This window comes from Callithrix jacchus, chromosome 10, assembly GCF_049354715.1.
Source record: "Callithrix jacchus isolate 240 chromosome 10, calJac240_pri, whole genome shotgun sequence".
NCBI classification, from domain to species: Eukaryota; Metazoa; Chordata; class Mammalia; order Primates; family Cebidae; genus Callithrix; species Callithrix jacchus.
The window spans coordinates 97,016,715-97,035,179 of record NC_133511.1 but is presented as its reverse complement, the minus strand read 5'-3'; the positions used below and the strand labels follow the sequence as shown (position 1 = coordinate 97,035,179).

General features: G+C 31.5%; 1 protein-coding gene across 9 annotated transcripts in view; it reads right to left on the bottom strand.

Annotated features, from left to right (window-relative positions):
• The window catches only part of ELP4 (elongator acetyltransferase complex subunit 4), a 274,144-nt gene that overhangs the window by 131,058 nt on the left and 124,621 nt on the right, over window positions 1-18,465 (bottom strand). For all 9 annotated transcript variants that reach the window (XM_009007873.5, XM_002755140.6, XM_078340783.1 and 6 more), the window contains 2 exons: window positions 6,848-6,956; window positions 4,190-4,296 (listed from right to left, as the gene is read on the bottom strand). In XM_009007873.5, the coding sequence (XP_009006121.1) occupies window positions 4,190-4,296; window positions 6,848-6,956 (216 nt within the window). The remainder of the gene's footprint in view (window positions 1-4,189; window positions 4,297-6,847; window positions 6,957-18,465) is intronic.

The following is an 18,465-nucleotide window of genomic DNA, read 5'->3' as shown; positions in this document are numbered from 1 at the left end:
TATGATAAGACAGCCTTGAGTAAACATGATTTACTTTGACACTCTCCACTCTCAATATTCATTTAGTTTATGACACCCACATAGAGACACTATTTATGATAATTACTACTTTTTTGACCAATTATAGTCTACACCAGTACTGATAATCCTTATATTGAAAATTTGTAGTAAATAGTGTAAGTCTTTTGTATATTTCAGTGTAACTGAGTTATTGTACTCTCTGTCTTGAACTTAGAAACACTGAATCTTTGAGCTGGAAAACTGTCCCATTACCAAAGTGGAAACTCTCTTTGTGAAAAACTTAATGGATAGTGCAACTAATGTAATAATAAATTCTGAACATTTATATTAGAAAATTTTATTACTAGAATGTGCTACAATATGATCAAGCTGAAAATATAAAATCAAAATATTATCAATGCAAATGAAAATGTGGCATATATGATGTCATCAAATATGTGGCGACATTTCAAATTCTGCCAAATCTTACTTGTTATGTGCTATACTTATATCATAATTACTAAAGAAAAAACTGGTTAATGATAACCTGATATTACAAAAAGCAAAAATTACAGAAGCTAAGAAATGCAAGTTTAACCAGTTGTTTTAGCTTGGAAGTGAAGCTATGTACTCAAGTTACCTTCATGTAACTAAGAAGACAGTGTGTATGGGTCACTTAACTAGTGAAGCTTATATCATATTTATAGCTGTATTATTTGCACTATTTTTAAAACTCCATTCATAATTTATCTATAGTACCTACATTTCAGCAATGATTTTATACCTATTAAGTAAATGACCTTGTTTTTGATTCTGGGATAGATATAAAGATGCAAAGCTCATTGTTTCTATGTATTGGATCTATTATCATATTTTAGCAAAGCTTTAGTTTAAAATATTTAATCATTATATAAAAATAAGCTAGTATAGTACTTGCTACATAACAAACGCTTAAAAAATGTTTGCTATGATTAAATGGAGGTTAGGCAAGGTTAGGTAAATTTGATCTGGTTAAGATCAAGGAATAAGTAGTTTTTAATGGTTAACCAAGTATATCAGACTGTTACTATGTATAGCTTATAAGAGTCACCAATTTTCTAAGAATTGGAAAGCTATTTCTTTTAACCTGAAATCATAGTTTAAACTTTTACTTATCTAGAATATATGTCAGGATTTTGGTGCAGTTAGTATAGATATGATTCTGCTATGGTTTATTTGTAGAGGGGCTAATTTATACAGTTTTGTAGTTCTAGGTATTAGCGAAAATTTTTACTGTGATTAGAGAAATATTTTCACTTGAATCTGGGCAATACCAACATATACCCTGAGAAGAAAAAAATATTCCTTTGCTTTCTCCAAATCACTCAAAAAAAATTACAGCCTACAAGTTAAAGTTGCTCTACCTGTTAAAGGCCCTTGGTAGTTGCTAGTAAAAAAATAATTGGTTTTCAGATATGTAAAGGGCAATGACTTAACAAATAAAAGAAAACGTGCCCTAAAATTAGAGATGAGAGTGTGCCTGCTTCTTTCACCCTTGTATCCAACCTTGCCTCCTTTTGAGACCATGTGACTGACAGTAAATTACAGCATGTAACAAATCTGCCTGTATGGAATTGGAAAAGTTATTTTTGTTTTCCTGGCTAAACTACCTTTCACTTCTGAAAGGGAGACTCAGATTCAATGCCTGATTCAATGTCAGATTCAACTATCTTTCACTTCTGAAAGTAAGACTCAGATTCAATAGCAGATTCAATAGACTGCCTATTTTAGTCTGAGACTTTACAGGCTAGTAAGTTTACATTTTATTTTTTAAAAATTAGAACATTTAAAAAGAACATTTATTTGTTGTGAGTATTAAAACAGTATCATTTGCTTGATGATTTTACCCTCAATAAAGGAATCCTTAAACTAGTTACTTTCAGGTCATTTCTACCCATTTCTAGTTTCTTTAATATATTACCAAGACTTGCTATCTCTTTGAATATGCATTTTATAATGTACAATACTACATTTAAAACATTTACTCTTAGATGAACCACATGATTTTATTCTATTCTAATCCTATCTATATGCACTTCTATTTGGTTTGATTTCTTAATTTTTACTTTTTCTAATCACCAAATTGAATATTATGGCATAAGTAAATAAGTTATTTAGAATGTGTCTATTTCTATTAAAATAACCCAAAAACCTTTAGTGATTAGGTTGTTAGCCAAAAAGGTGCAGAGTTTGATTATATGGAATTTTAAGAAACAACAGTCTCTTTCTGTTTTCAAACGATTCTTCTAAACCACAGGTTGACCAATTACAATGATTCTTAGTTAAGCATGGCGGGAAGAAGAGAGAAAATGGAACAGAAACCTGTGTGGTTAATGGAAGATCTTTCATCAGCTCTTATGGTGAAGTATAGTTACCATTAGAACCTAAAGTTATTCAAAGGAGAGGTCCCACTTGACATCACATAAGTTCTTTCTCTCTTTTCCCCAAATCCCAATAAGACTCATTAAGACAGAGAAAGAGAAATCATAAATGTGATTCACATTACTGTACTACTTTCTTCTCTGGGCACAATATTTACTTTCACGGGGGAATCATCTTGCTTAGTTTGTATGGTAATAGAAATGATATCTTGGATGTGGTTGTTAGAATACTAATTTTAGAAAAAAGGTGGCACATGGAGAGAAAAAACTTCTTCCATTAAAAAAATATACTCAAAAGAAAATGATAAGCATGCTTTCCTTGTGACACTAACCTATAACTTTATTCTTCTCAACATTTTAAGCAATATTATGGTACATTACTCAGTATTCTGTCAGAAAAACTGAAACAATGTCTGAACAATTACAGTGTTGGGTTCCACTTCAATGGTTTCTTTTGAGAACGAAAGCAAATTAGCTCAAGAATCACTATTTCTACACTCTTAACTCTTTTGGCTTTAAGTGGCTTTTGAAGGGAGTATCCCCAGATGAGAAACTTCTAACACTCCTGCAGAGATGACCTGCTTGAAGAACTGGCTGCCTGATTAACTATTAACTGCTCTCAATAGGATTAGATAATTAAGGACATTGATGACCATTAATTAGGAGGAGGGCACATTAATTTGTCACTGGATAGGGCCCTTACAATGATTTATAGGTTAGTGCTACTTGCAAATGTGAAGAGAAAGAGAAAAAGAGAGAGAACCATTAAGTTACCTTATCAAGTGGCCAGCTTAAAAAGGGCAGAGGGTCAAAAAAGGGCCAAAGTGGTCACTTAAGGGTGAAGTCCCAAACACCAAAGCAGTGCCAAGCCACATTGACCATCATTTGGTGATGAAGTTAAAAATATGCTAATTTATTGGTGGCAATTCTCTCTTTTTATGGTTTCAAGCAGTTAAGACAAGTGGCCTGCTTAGGAGCTTTTCATTTGAAAAGAGATTAAACAAAATGGTTCGTCAAGGCTGCTTGGCTGTTTTATGTCTTTGTTAAAAAAAATTGCACTGACTATACTGATAACTATCACATCACCCAAAAGCCATCTCTCTCTGAGCATTTACTTCGTTAATAAATACATCAATTCTAATTGCTTAACAGTTCTCTGTTCACTTGCTCTTTAGCAATATTACGTTGAAATTAATCTTTTGTCCTACTACTTTCTGTCACCATTGCTTACATAAGGGTCACAAAAAAGTTGCAGTGTCTTAGAAAATGTACTTAAAGATACTAGTGTAAATTATAATTTGTTTAGTTCCACTCCGAAAGGGAAAGGTAATTTGCTTTCCTTTACTATACTTTTCTTTACTAATAGTAAAGAAAAATGCTTTTAAAATGGAGATAAGAATCCTCTTAGCCACAGACAATTGGGGGTAGCATTCACATTCCACACACAAGTAAGCACAGCTCATTAACATTTAATTAAATATGCTTTTGAAAGCCATGGAAATATGCATATCATATTTATCATGTAAGTTTGGACCTTACTTTTAACAGATATTCAAAAGAAAATTATCTTTGCCATACTTGATATATTGTAAAAATAAAACAATAGTCTAAAAAATTACTATTATATCAGAAGAACTTAAAAATATTTAGCATAAAACATGTCCTAAGAATTTCATTAAAGTAAAAATAAGATAAAAATAATATAAAGTAAAAATAGGTTAAAAATGTTTACCTCAAGACTGTAAACTAGAACATAAAAATCATCTTACCTCAATGGTGAATAGTTTCCTTTTTAATTTAAAACCTAAGTCTTTGACATCTGATTCGTCACAAACCAAGTTATTAAGCCGAGGAATCTGCCGTATATGAATCAAGCCTTGTGGAGAGAAAATTAAAAGAAAAAAAATTTAAAACGTTGTCATGAGATGCATAAATTAAAGAGTCTTACAGCAGAATCCTGTAAATTTACACACAAGCATCCTCCCCTTTTAAAACTGGAGCTTACTACCAGGAGCAATGAAGCAAATGGTGTGATTATACTCAAGTAATCAAGCAGAATAAGATAAACAGAAATCCTTGTGCGAGGAAAACTAATTGCACTTTGGTACAGAAGTACAGATGTAAAGAGGGATCTTAATACTTGTCAAAACTACAGCCGATTTGTGTGTGATTTTCTCTTGTATTTACAGTAAGCAAATATGGCTATCACCTTGCATGCTGCCCACGGCACCACTGAGTGATCTTTATTTTATTAAATGCACCACTAAGCAGGCAGCAAAACAAGGCTTATGGGTTACTGATAACCAGTGAAGCACTCATGAAAAGTATTTCATTTTGTACCTTATTAATGAATTGAACAAAGAAAGAAGAAAACTACATTGCAGAGTACACCCTAAGACCAAATATTAAGCCCTATGCCATCCCAAGACACTCATTTCTATGGCATGTTAGACCTTTATGTAGCTGCTATAAGCTTTGCAACAGTGCTAGGTAAATCATGAGGCTTTGGCCTCTTGTCAGTAGAAACACTTGCTAATTTTTTCTGACAAGGGCACTGGATGGCTTTTGTGCAGCCTAATGTAGTTTCTGACTAAACTAGGGGTCATTTCCCACAGAGGAAGACATGGAAGGTTCTTCACTACATCTTTCTGCCTGACTCAGCTCATATTTAAAAATTGCCATCCTGAGGACACTGATTCAAAACATGGGGAGGAAAGGCAAATTACAGATTTGAACAGAGATAAATCTTATAGTATTGCTTCTCTAGTACAAGGTTTTGTGTGTTTGTTTAAATGCATAATAATGTATCTATTAGTCTTAGCTTAAACCTTTTAAGGTACTTAGCTTTAGAAATGGCCTGATCAAAAATAATTCACTAAAATATCTGACCATTTTTTAAACTTAAAAAATGTAAAAGGTATCATTAAGGACATAGCTTTCAGCTACAAATTAAGAGTATCTCAAACATACTATTTAATAAAATATATTTATTAGAAATAGGCACACCATACTTTTATTTGTATGTTTCTTATTTTAACCTTATATGTGCATGCTGAGCTATCCAATGCCTTATAGAATCCATTAATAATTTTATCATCAGGTCTTCCTTAACAGAAAGTATATTAGTCATTAGAACCACTCATTACTCTGTGGAAAATAATTTACCAATTCAGAGATTTTAGCACAAAGAATCACAGCCTTTCAACCTTTGAAATGTTTTAATCAAAATAAAATTTTTAAGAATATAATTTTACAAAATGCATAAGCTTATAATACTTCGTCTCATAAAATCTGGAAGCAAACTTCAAATAAGCGACTCAGCCTTTAAAGGTTTCCATAGAAGTATGGTAGTTCAATAATAATGGTAGTAATAATTTATATATATTAAGAATAATAAGTAAAAATCTGTTATTCACTACATTCTATATTCAGTTTAGACCTATAATACTAAGACCTAACTACTACACTTTTACTATTCATATAGTTCTATGTAAGACTCATTACTAAAAAGAATCCCCAAATTAACCAATTGACTAAAATATTACTAAGAGTAAAAAAAAAGTAAAAAGTCTGATGAATTCACCTGTGTTTATATCTAAGTGGCAATATTTTATAATTTGTTCATCACTCAAACTAACAAGAAAATGAGTAAAGAGAGAAAAGTCTAAATATAACCAAAGATAGTCTCTTTTTGAAAATGTAATTGACTAGCAATCTGTAAATATAATCCAGTAAGTATCTTATCATATGGCTAACCTTTGTTAAGTATAAACTGTTATAGAAAGCTGTTATTATTAGAATTAATATGATATTTATTTCAAACATGGCTAATAGGTATGACTAATTTCATGGCTACCTTAAGCCACTAAATAACAAAATATACATCTGACTGAGCCATGCTTAGTACTTGGGTTTGACTCCTTTCAGTTATCATAGTCTATAGTCTTAATGTAGTTTGGTAATAAGCTGCCATGGGGCTGGGCGCGGTGGCTCAAGCCTGTAATCCCAGCACTTTGGGAGGCCGAGGCGGGTGGATCACGAGGTCAAGAGATCCAGACCATCCTGGTCAATATGGTGAAACCCCGTCTCTACTAAAGATACAAAAAATTAGCTGGGCATGGTGGCGTGTGCCTGTAATCCCGGCTACTCTGGAGGCTGAGGCAGGAGAATTGCTTGAACCCAGGAGGCGGAGATTGTGGTGAGCCGAGATCACGCCATTGCACTCCAGCCTGGGTAACAAGAGCAAAACTCCGTCTCAAAAATAAAAGCTGCCATGGAAGATGGACAGGAATGGAAAACATTTAACAGATGTATTATAAAATAAAATCCATTCTATCTGACAGTAGCTATTTGGACTGAACAAGATGCTTCCAGGTAACCTAGAAGAAGCCTGTTCATGCTCTTCTCTTTATGAAGTTGCTACTTACCATGATAATCCTTATACAATGGGTTAGTTTCTCTCTCAGAACCAATAAATGATTCCAGACCAACTACTGTATCTGACAAGTTTGTGACATGGGCAATAAAGGCTTTATTCTGCAAAACATGAAAACAAAACAGTAACATTAAATGTTATGTTAATAATAAAGTATCTACACAATATCACTATGCCATCTCATGAAAAACTGTAGTGGAGATAGACCATTAACAGAGAAGTAATTTAAAAGTTAAAGCTACTATAGGCTGAAAACTGGATGAAAATATGCCCTTAATTGAACATGCTGACCCATGTAGTCATGCTATTTTAAATGGAAGAACTGAAGGGAAAATATAAATTGGTGGAAGACATAAAATGATTAGTTCTGGGAGAGAACATAAATTGATTATTTTTCACTTGTATTAAGGAATAGGACTACCTTCATTTTCATACATGATTATTTTTCAAATTACTTCATCCATTGCCCATTGGAAAAATCTGTCAGACAGCAGGATTAAGAAGCAGTAGATGGTACAGCATAAAGTGTAGGGCAAGAGTCCCACTGTTGTCTGTCAGCTGGGACTAGGTCCCAGCCCTATAACAGCTGAGGTCCTCTGTGACATATTAGAAACATGGAAAGGACTAGCTAAGAGACTGCAACATGGCTAGTTATGGAGTCTTCTGTTTTTCTCTTTCCAGATGCTGCCATTTGGCTCTGGGATAACAATAAAGGGAAAGAAAAGATGGTAGATAACTAACATTTAGACCAGTAGCCTATCCTTTCTTTCTCAACACAATCTGAGTTGAACTGAAATACTGCTAAATACATTTTAATAAATGTCACATTGTGCCAGATCAAAACAATAGGTTAATATGTTTACATACATAGTATGTTCGGTTATTAAGCAGCAAAAGTTCTAAATACTGAGAATCTCATGGCTATAAATATGTAATCATCAAATATCTGGTAGGGCTTTTTTTTGTTTGTTTTAATTCTTTAATTACTGGAAATCTAGTATTCCTTTTAGCCCCTGACAGGGTAGTAGATCAGAAAACTGTGATTATATGCTATGTCTTAGACAATTTTTTGCTTAGCAGATCTAGGTAAGCTGAAATTTTGTTTTGTAAAATTTTGCAATTTTGAAACTCTCATTTTATATAATCGTAATGTCAACCAGTTAAAAACTACTCTTTGAAGAAAAGAATGGGAAATACAAAAGTCAAGAAAATTTATCAGCCTGCTATATCCCGTTAGAAAGATGTAAAATACAATAAAATATTTTCATTTTCTGGAAACATAATTATGACTGAGCTTACTGATATTCTTAAGTCCCCTTATAAAGATGGCATAAGAATGAAAAATAAAAGAGGCTGGTCAATGTTACCTGACTTGGTATTATGAAACACATGTGTCACCAAATATTCTGTTGAAATGACTGGTTAACTCACACCTAGGGCAGTATTTGAAACTCCTTCATAAGTTGGAATGTGTGTTATATAAAGAATGTTTCGGCATCATATAAAGAATGTTTCAGCCTCTGGATCAGTGTTGTTAAAAAGATTCAGTAAAAATAATTATTCATAATTGTCTTTAATATGTTCAATCACGTGGGCACACTAAGTACAGAAAAACATAATTTGGAAATGCTTATTTTTTCTAAGGCAATTTTTCATTCAATGGTGAGAAAATAATCCAGATTGATTCCTTACTTTCAGTTCTGTGCCACAGGGGATGGTCCTACTCCAGGAATAACAGGGGCTTCAGAGGCCATAAACATGTTCCTCTCAATATTTCTTTAGCCAAAGACCATTATATCAAACTCATCCAGGTTGGGTTTCAGCCAGTTATTCTTCACCCAAACAAAAATGTCTGCCAGACATTCCAACAGCTGGGATACAGTTCACAATGAGTCAACTTGAAAATGATTCATTGTGCTGAGTACTGAACAATGTTGGTGTGGGGGTGGGGTGTGGCTGCATTGGTAGTAAAGGGTGAGAACAAGTGGGAGATGAAGAATAACCATGTGGTTCCCCCATTAAGAAGAATCTTGGATAACAACCAGCAGGCTCTTATCATTTCATTTTTAGGATAAACTCAACTGGGAAGAGTACTCCTGTCATGGACCCTCAGATGAACAAGCATTTTATAAAGGCTACTGACAGTATTTCTTAATCAAAAAGGTCAGATTTCCTTTTATCTATAAATAAAAGACTAAGCCTTTGTATCTAAATATCTGAATCTAAAATGATACAAGTCAATTTTTGTTAGAACTTAACTACTAAAGATATCAGTGATATAAACTAGGACTTTCTCGGTTATATGAATAATATAAATTGTAAGGTTTAAAGATGAGATTAATTTCCATTCTAGTAGTACATAAGCAAGGTACTGTGTTTTTAAATGGTCAACCTGACATTTGCTTATTTCAAAGATTTCCTTCTTTCACTTAATCTTAAAATTTACTAATAAACCATTTAATATCCTATAATATTTGTCAACTTTATAAGTCTTTTAAAGGTAGTTTGTGGGAGATTTTTAAAAAAATCAGTTAACCACTCAAAGGGGAAAACTAATGAATTCTAAGTAAAAAATATGTACAGCCTAGATTTCTAAAATTTCTAGAAACTCACTCATGTATTTCATTTATTATATTTCTAAGTTTCACAGGTTTGCATCATAGTTATTAACTACAAACTAAAGTCTACTGAAAAAACTTTAATAAAATATTAGGACAAAAATAACTTTTAATCATACTATTACCAAAAAATTGGTTATATTTCACAGCGACCTTACTGCTTTCTGCACAATTATTTTGCAAAATTGTTTGTATAATGTGGCAGACCAGATTAATTGTGAAAGTTGTGGGGATATCTGAAAAACATTTATAGAATAAAAAGCAATGGAAATTATATGAGAATAACACCTAACTTTTTGACTGAGAAAATGTTTATTTTTATTATAAATTTACTCAACCTTCTAGTTATATATAGGAGCATAAAATATATTGGGGCTTATAACTGTACATGTTTTTTAAAAAGTTATAAAAATTGTTATAGATTACTTCTGTACCTTTCCAAGCTTTATAAGGAATATGGTCTATTGATGTAATCTTACCTTAAAACCATTCTTGTCTAAAGGTCTTTCAAATAATAATATTAATATTAAATGGTCTTTTAGATAAAAGTAGGTGAATTTACTTAGAGGAATCTAAAATTAAGAGCTTAAAAAACCCATAAAAGCAAATAATCACAATTCACTTTAGCAGGAATACACTATGGATAATAAATTGTCATAATATAAGCAGCAGTGTTCAGAAAGCTTTACCATAATGATCTGAGCAGAGACCTTCACACTGGAACATCCACATTCTCATCTTAACAGACTCTAAGTGTTTTTATGTTATTAACCAAGACATAAAAAACCTCTTTGGTCTTCAGTATATATTAACAGATAGAAATGGAGATGTAGAGGTATTTGTATAGCAATTATTTAAATTTGAACATAATCTTTGCATTAATTTTGAAGTTGTTACAATATAGTCTCCAATACAGAACATTTCAGTAAGGACATTCAGAATTCACCAATCTGGCTAAATTAATGCTTATGGTGTATGTATGGTATAATGACAACACCCAAGTATGTACAATGATATTGCCACCCTTCCTCCTTGCCCATCTGGATATGAAAATGTAGGATGGCTCAAAAATCCTTCTTATCCTAGACAAATCTCCCTGCGCTACTGGGTGAAAGTTGTCAGCTCTGGATAGTAGCCAAGACATGACTAGGAGGAAAGCCAGAAGAGAGGAGAGCCAGTGTCCAGGAGTTTTAAGAGTTTGCTGGTAATCTCAAACAGCATTGTATTGTTACATAAAGGGTCTTAAAATTTTCTGTTGCAATGTAATTTAATTAATAATTTAAATTTAAAATATGCCAAATGGTGTTGCAAATAAGCAAAGCAAATCAGATTGTCCAGTCTTCTACCATTGTATTTCAATTTTAATTTCAAAAACAACCTTCAGAGTATTTGTTTTGACTGTTCTCTGTTTGGTTTCATAGAATGTTTCCTGTTTGCCATTATACAATGGTAATGCATTTTTTATTAGGATACACCACATCTGTTAAATAGATTTTAAATTAGGGAAGATTTAATGCTCCTTTTCAATTCAAAGTTCTTAAAGTCAAAACTATGAATTTTGTTAAGAGATAAAAATTCAACCACTGCCATTTAAAGCTCCCACAATTTTCAAATAAAAATAGTTCATATACCTATTTAGAGTTACCAAATCAGCAATTAGAATACCTTAAACCCTCAATATTTATTTATTTTCAAGGATCTAATTATTTCAACAATATAAAAGATGCAATTTGTACCAATACAAAATATATTTCCAGAAAAAAATTTAGTAAGAGGATTAAGAAGTAATTATCCAATAACTTATCAAGAAGCTTGAAAGGAATAAACCAATCAACATAAAGCATTTATGCAATGCCTCAATTAAGAGCAAATTCTTGAGTTACTCTATATTATTTAAGAAAGATAGCAAAAATAATATGAAAGAGCTCTCATTTGAGTACAGTACGAATATCAGATTTGGGACTATAATACCCTGAAAGCACTATTAAGTTAATGTTAAAGACTTAAAGAAATATTTAAGTTACTTTATGTTTGACCATAATACATGATGTAGTGGGTGTATATTGGGAAAGAGCGGGGAGGGGAATCCCCACAAGAAAAGCAAGTATGTTATATTCAACAGCTCAATTTATAACATTTCCTGAAAAATGATAATTATAGAACATGAATACAGTAGAACTTAAGACTTTTCTTGAAGGATAAATCTGGGGATATTTAATGAGACATTTATTTTTCCATGCTTATTAAGATCTCCATTTATAGAAATCAAGACTGAAATAATAAAGTTGCTGATACTATGTTTTGAACTTTTTACAAACTTGCCCCACTTTCCTCAGAGTTGTCACTTACTTCTGTGGATTAGATTGTTATTTTATTAAAAATATTTGATAGTAGGGAAATAATTCTGTTCATAATTATGAAATTCAGAACATCTTTAATAAACTAATGAAGGTATTAGATTAAATATTTCCAGATTTAACACTGAACTTAAAGTCACAGTTAATTTTAGAAAACAGAAGAATTTTTATAAATAAAAAAAATTCTAAGTGTAACATTCTCTGGTTAGCATCTTATACTAATATTCACATAGGAAAATTATAAAACAAACATATTTTGGTTCTTTATCCTAAAGCCCAAAACATATCCACAAAGGGGTTAATGGCAAATATATCTAACCCCAATGGTGAAAAAAATTGCTAGAATATCAAATTTTACTAGGAATAGAAAATGGAGCCACAACTTTTTGTGTTTTCTATGTGATCAAATATTCAATATTCTGAATTTTGGTATGAAAATGTTGGTTCTTTATAATTGAGACCTTTTTAAAAAAGAATACATTATTTTACTTTCAGAAATATTATTTATATTATATTTAAACTGGCTTCAAAGATTCAAATAAACATACTTTGTAGAACATCTATTTATATTAGTTTTTTTCCAGTGGGTTATTCTATAAAACATTTAAAAGTCTTACATATTCTGAAAAGTCTCAGAATAGGATGAAGAAAATACTGAAATGAACAGACTGGACAGAATAATGGTATAATATTCAAAATTAATTATAGGTATTTTTCTTAAGTATACATCTAGTTTCATATTAAGGAATCTTCCCACAGAAACATTTGTGTTTCATGATTAAAAATGTTTTATGGGAAACTTCCTAAATCAGAAATCTTTTTTTTACTACTTTAATACCTGGAACCCTAAAATGCAATTAACAGATGTCCAAAAGCTCACTCCCTGCCTGGAAAAATAATTGCTAATATTCAAATATCAAAAAGAGCATCCAGCTGATGTTTGTGATGCAGTAGCAGGTTAAAGATACTAAAGTTTAAAATCAGCTTAGAATAATCCCATATTGAGTATAAAATTATAGCCTGTCATCAGGAGCAGGTTGTCAGAGCCAGGTCCAGATGGGAGACTGGCTGGGAAAAAAGCTTAGGCAGGTGGGAAAATGATGGGAACCTGACGGAAGACAGGACTACTCCCTCTGCTGGCAAGGTCCTCACCTGCTTGAATTTTTAACAAATGACTAGCTTTTCTTTAATTATTTAAGATATTATCAATAAATTATATAAGGTGCCCCCCTTTCAGTCTGCACATTTTCAAACGCATGGTACCTTATTTTCACGAGATTAATTTGGCAGACATATAAGGATCCAATGTTTCACCAGGAGGTCCAATTATTTATCTTGTAATTTAAGTGTATCATGAACATAAAACAATTTTAAAATATAGCATTGTTTTTATAATATAAGGCCTTTAAAAATTAAGAATGCCTTTGAATTATGTTTGTTGATATATATACTTTCTTGAAGAAAAAAAATTCTTGGGTTATGGACTTCACAATCTCTTTCTCAGGCTCTGCATAATGCCCGTAATGAAATAATATAGAAATGAACCATATAAATCAACTATACAGGGAACAAGGAAACAGCATGTCACAGCAAAACAGCATAGATGTACAGCGCCAAACCTATCTGATAATCTAATGATCTGAGTTTACAGATATTATGTACTAATATGTAAGAAATTAAGAACTAATGTTTACACAAAAAATTTGCTAAATTTTACAGAAAAATTATTCAATATTTGATTTTCAATGTAAGTTAATAGCTGCAGCAAAAACATTTAGTAAAAATCTGTTCTAAGATTTTGGCCTACAACCAGAAGCTCCCAGAACAGGAGGGATCAGCTTTTTCACCCACTGTTCTCATCTGAATCCTGGCTTAAAAGCTATTCCAGCTCCCAGCTTTCCAGAAGGCTCCATCCCAGGAATCCTTGCCTGCCATTTGGTTTGCTGATTTTAATCTCTCAGGACTTTCTTACAGTGGCTCTACTATGCTGAACTGGCACTTGCTTCTAGAAGTGAGTTATTATTAAACCTGTAGGTCAATTGTGGCACTAACAACTCTTTGGAAGCTTTCAGCCACAGTGTACAATTTGCTAGTCTAATTAAATATTAATTCTAAGTGTTACATTTTGTGGCTAAGAGCTTTTATTTTCTATCATCAGCCTGGAAGAAAAAGAGGTTACAAGGCTAATTTAATTTCTCCCCTGTCCTTCACAACATTAAAGATTAACTACATATGGTGCGAAAACATTATTAAAGAAGCAAGAACTCTTTATATAGCAATGATAATGTAATTAATAGCAAAGGGCTAAAACATAACATTAGGACATACTATCTGACCTGGTACTTAAACAGCTTTATATTATAACTGTTTACAAGCATGTTTGGTCTCAATATTAAGAAGTAAATATCTTTCATTTTTCATGATGGTAATCTTTCTTTAAGGAAAAGTATACATCCAAGTATACAAATAGGAATAATTCAAAACTAATGTTTTCTCCCAGGTATTTTTCAGATACCTTACAATGCTAAACAGAAAAAGTTAAGTAATTTTATTTGTAAAATAAATGAAAAATTAAATAAAATTTTACTTGTTTTTCTATATACAAAAGTGATATACAAGTTAGTTTATGATAAAAATAATGTAAAAGATCGTTTCCACTTTTTTCTTCTACCATATTCAAGTAGCTTGAACACACAGGGTCCCCCACTCCCCCTTCTGCTCCCAGAACAGTTGTGTCCATCCTTGGACACTGGGCATTATAAAGATGATACAGTCCAGCAGCCAAAGATTCCATATGTCCAAACAGATGACTCAATCTCCATACCGTGATGAGACATTTCACTATTTATATCATTGATACATTTGAAAAGTTTGGTCCTAAATAGTCCTTTAGCTAATAACTACTACCGCTACAGTAACTAAAGAGTGAATAACAATATGAACAAGAACATCGCAAAGTTATTTTAGAGGAAGCAAAAATATTTTAAATCAAAAAATTTTTTTATGGCTTACTGAATATGCTTTGGTTAGATGAAGTGTAATGAAAGGTTTCTAAATTGTACTTTTAAAGATGAAAATGAATCTTACTGACAATTTAAAATATATCCTGTTCTTATTCAATATGCATATTTCCACAAAGACAAAATGATACATGTACTGTGACTTTGCTCAATATAGACAGAACTTTATAGATAATCTATATAGTCTGTGTATTGGAGTTTATTTGTGTAAAAAGTTTCAATCATCCTTGTCCAAAAAAGTAAATTAAATATATATGTATAATGCATACAAGCTATGATGTGATTTTAAAAATTAACCAGATATCAGCATGTGTAGTCTGAAACAGAAGAAAAAAAGCTGAAGCTACAAGAATTTATAAGTCCAAAGTCTGTGGTAGAAGGATTGAAATACAGTTTGACTATTTGTTATTTCAAAGAAAAACAGATTCTGTTTACAACTGACTATACTGACACAAAGTTACTGGAATTTGACAAATATGATGTACAACTGAAATGGGTATAATATAATTTAGTTCATTTTAAAAACTGCTTCTTTTTAAACTTTTAAATATGTAAATTTCTTATAATCAACTTCAGAGTATTTAAGAAGATCTGAAAACATTAAAGGCAGATTCCCAGTTGAGAATATCTGGATTAAGAAAAGAATTCATAAAAAAATGACACTGACTATCTGGCTTTATCCTTTAGTAATTATGGCTATGATCAAGAGATGAATCTGTAATTTTCATTCTTAAATATTCTTCTTAGTAAAGTGCATTTAAAAAGATAATTTAAAATAAATCCCTTATATGACTGAAGGTAGTGTTATGCTTGTAGCAACAATTAGATAAAAAGTATTTTCCAAAATTTTATGGCTGTAAACTCACAAAAGTCTATTTTTCTTCACCATGCAATTATTCTTAGTTCTTGTTTTAAGAATAAAAGATTTCACACTGAGAGAAATTCACAAGGCCACTGGAGTCCACATTTTATAATCCCATATTAGTGGTTAGTTCTAAAGCGGTCCATTGGTTGACTTAGAGTTTAGCTGCTAAAATACTCAGCATGAACAAAAAGTTTATGGATGTGAAAAGGTTTGTTCTGAATTTCACTACATAGAAACATACTGTATCATTCACTTGAGTGGGTTCAAAGCTCTAATACATTAATGTTATAGAAGATTAATTTGAAAACACATCAATTAAAATAATACACTAAAATCTCATTCATTTTTCAAGAGACATATTTTAATAAGGTCGTTTCTCCCTGTTTTTTATCAGAAAATGAATTTTCCTTGATATAACCTAACATGCTGGTAATAGTTTTCTTCAGTGAGATAGCTGAGAACAGTTCTCCAGATCAAATTATTATAAAACAGTGGGTATATGATAAAAATTGAATAAGGCTATTAATTGACCAAGTGCCAATGATGACAAATGAAAATATCGTATAGGCTAATTTCAAATCGGAAATTTGGTTGAATAAAGGAAAGTTAAATAGTTCACCAACTACTGTTCTCTAGACAAGTAAATTAAACTCTGGCAATAATTATAATTATTATATAATGAAAAAACATGTCATATTATATGATCCAGAATGTCAAAGGAGTTTTCATTCTTGCATTGTTGTACTTGGGGAGAGATTTATCAAGTTGTTGTTTATATTTACAAATTCCTTAAAAGTGTAGGCTATGACAGCTTGAAAAAAGATTAGCAATAAGTAAATTTTCTTTTTGAAAAAAAAAATGCTGTGAGAATGGCATAAGAAGTAACTTTCTCCATTTTTCATTTTATTAATTAAAGTGTTTCAATATTTATTTCCCGATAGTCTTAGGTAAAAGTGCTTTAAAAAATACAATAAAGAACAACTTGCCACAGATTATATTAAAAAATGCATAAACTACGGGATATTCATTTTCTTTTCACCTCACTAATAAAATCATCATAAGGCACAAAAATAACTTTCTATTTCCAAAAAGAATAAATGTTATTGGTCACCATTTTCTTCAAGCACAGAACTGTAACCAGGAATTGAAAATAAAATTAATTTAAAAGCCACAAAATGTTTGCATAATTTGGAGGTGAATGACAAATTTTGCTAGTGGTAAGCCAATTCCCATTTATAGACCAAGAAATTATTGTTTCATATCTTGCTAGATATTGAAATCAAACGGTATCCCATTGTAACTGCTTTAAAGTTACCACTTTGCAAAAAAAAAAAATATATATATATATATGTATATATATATAAAACTCATTAAAAAGTTTCAAAGGGTACAAAACCATTTCTGTTTCTAACAGTAAAAGGGGGACAGGCAGCAGAATGTAGAGTGTGGTAGAAATATAATAACCCTTAACATGGGTATTTACACCAAAGTTTTTAAAAGTTTCGATAATATTCTTATAATTAAAATAATATATAGGAAGAATTTAAAGGCAGGGTTTTAGTTACTCTTCTTAGATGTAACCTTTTCTCTCACTCTTTTTTTTTTCAACCCATGACAACCTCTTTCACTCGACAACAGAGTTTTGAACAGTTGAGTTGTGAGAATGTGAGCAGCTGCTGTTATTATAACTAAAGGTCTGTCTACTGCTTGAGTCTGAGAGACCACATGTTCGGCTGTCCTCTCATCTTGCCATCCTCACCAATTAACTATTAACATGGAGGGCTGTACACATGCTCTTGGGGGCTCTTTAACAGGCTTCTTGGCGAGTGGAACAACTACACAGCAGGGATCTGGGAACTGAGTAATGCCGGAATATAGGGGAGCCGTCCGTAGTTCTGCTCCTTCTAATGACACTTTACTCCATAGTTCAGCATGTAACAAAGTCTGTATTTAACTTAGCCATTTCACACACATTTTCAGTTCAATGTCTTTGGGCAGATACTAAAACTATATTCTAGCAAGAGACAATGTAAGTAATAATATTACTTAACAGGGAAAACTGTTTAAGATTATATACATACGCACTTGAGACATTCATAATACATTTGTTGAACAATTTTAGTGTTTTCTTAACAGATATTTATAATTTATTTTTATATACTTGTTCCAAAGTATGCTTTCCATTTTTTTCCCTGTGGTGTTAAAGAAAATAATCTTTAATCTGCAGGAAATAAAAAATTTCAAGTTCAAAGTTGTGAGACTGAACACAAAACATTTCAAATGCAAATTAAAAAACAATTCTTGTTCCTTCTACTTGCAAAATCCTTATTATAACAGTATGTTAAAATCAGTTTTGAATCTATGTCATTATTTTCCCTATTTTAACTTTTCCCTCTCTTTGCAATTTCCTTAACTATGTGTTCCTTCCCTACAATGAAATTAAACATGGGAAGCATGCCAAAAGTACAATAAAGGGTAACTAATCATTACTATACAAGTCTGACAGAATGCTAATAACTAAAGTAAGAATACCGATTAGCTGGCTTAACAATTCAAGAAATAAAAATATTTTATACAAAGTACCTTTAATCTAATGTTAATTTATATAATGCCCTCAAATGAAGGTACCATAATTTTATTATTTATAGATACCCAACTATATATCTGACAAAATTTCCAAGGATTTCCATTGCTACTTCTGCTTGAAACCACTCTACTACCACTCCCAAGCTCAAGTATCCATATACTCA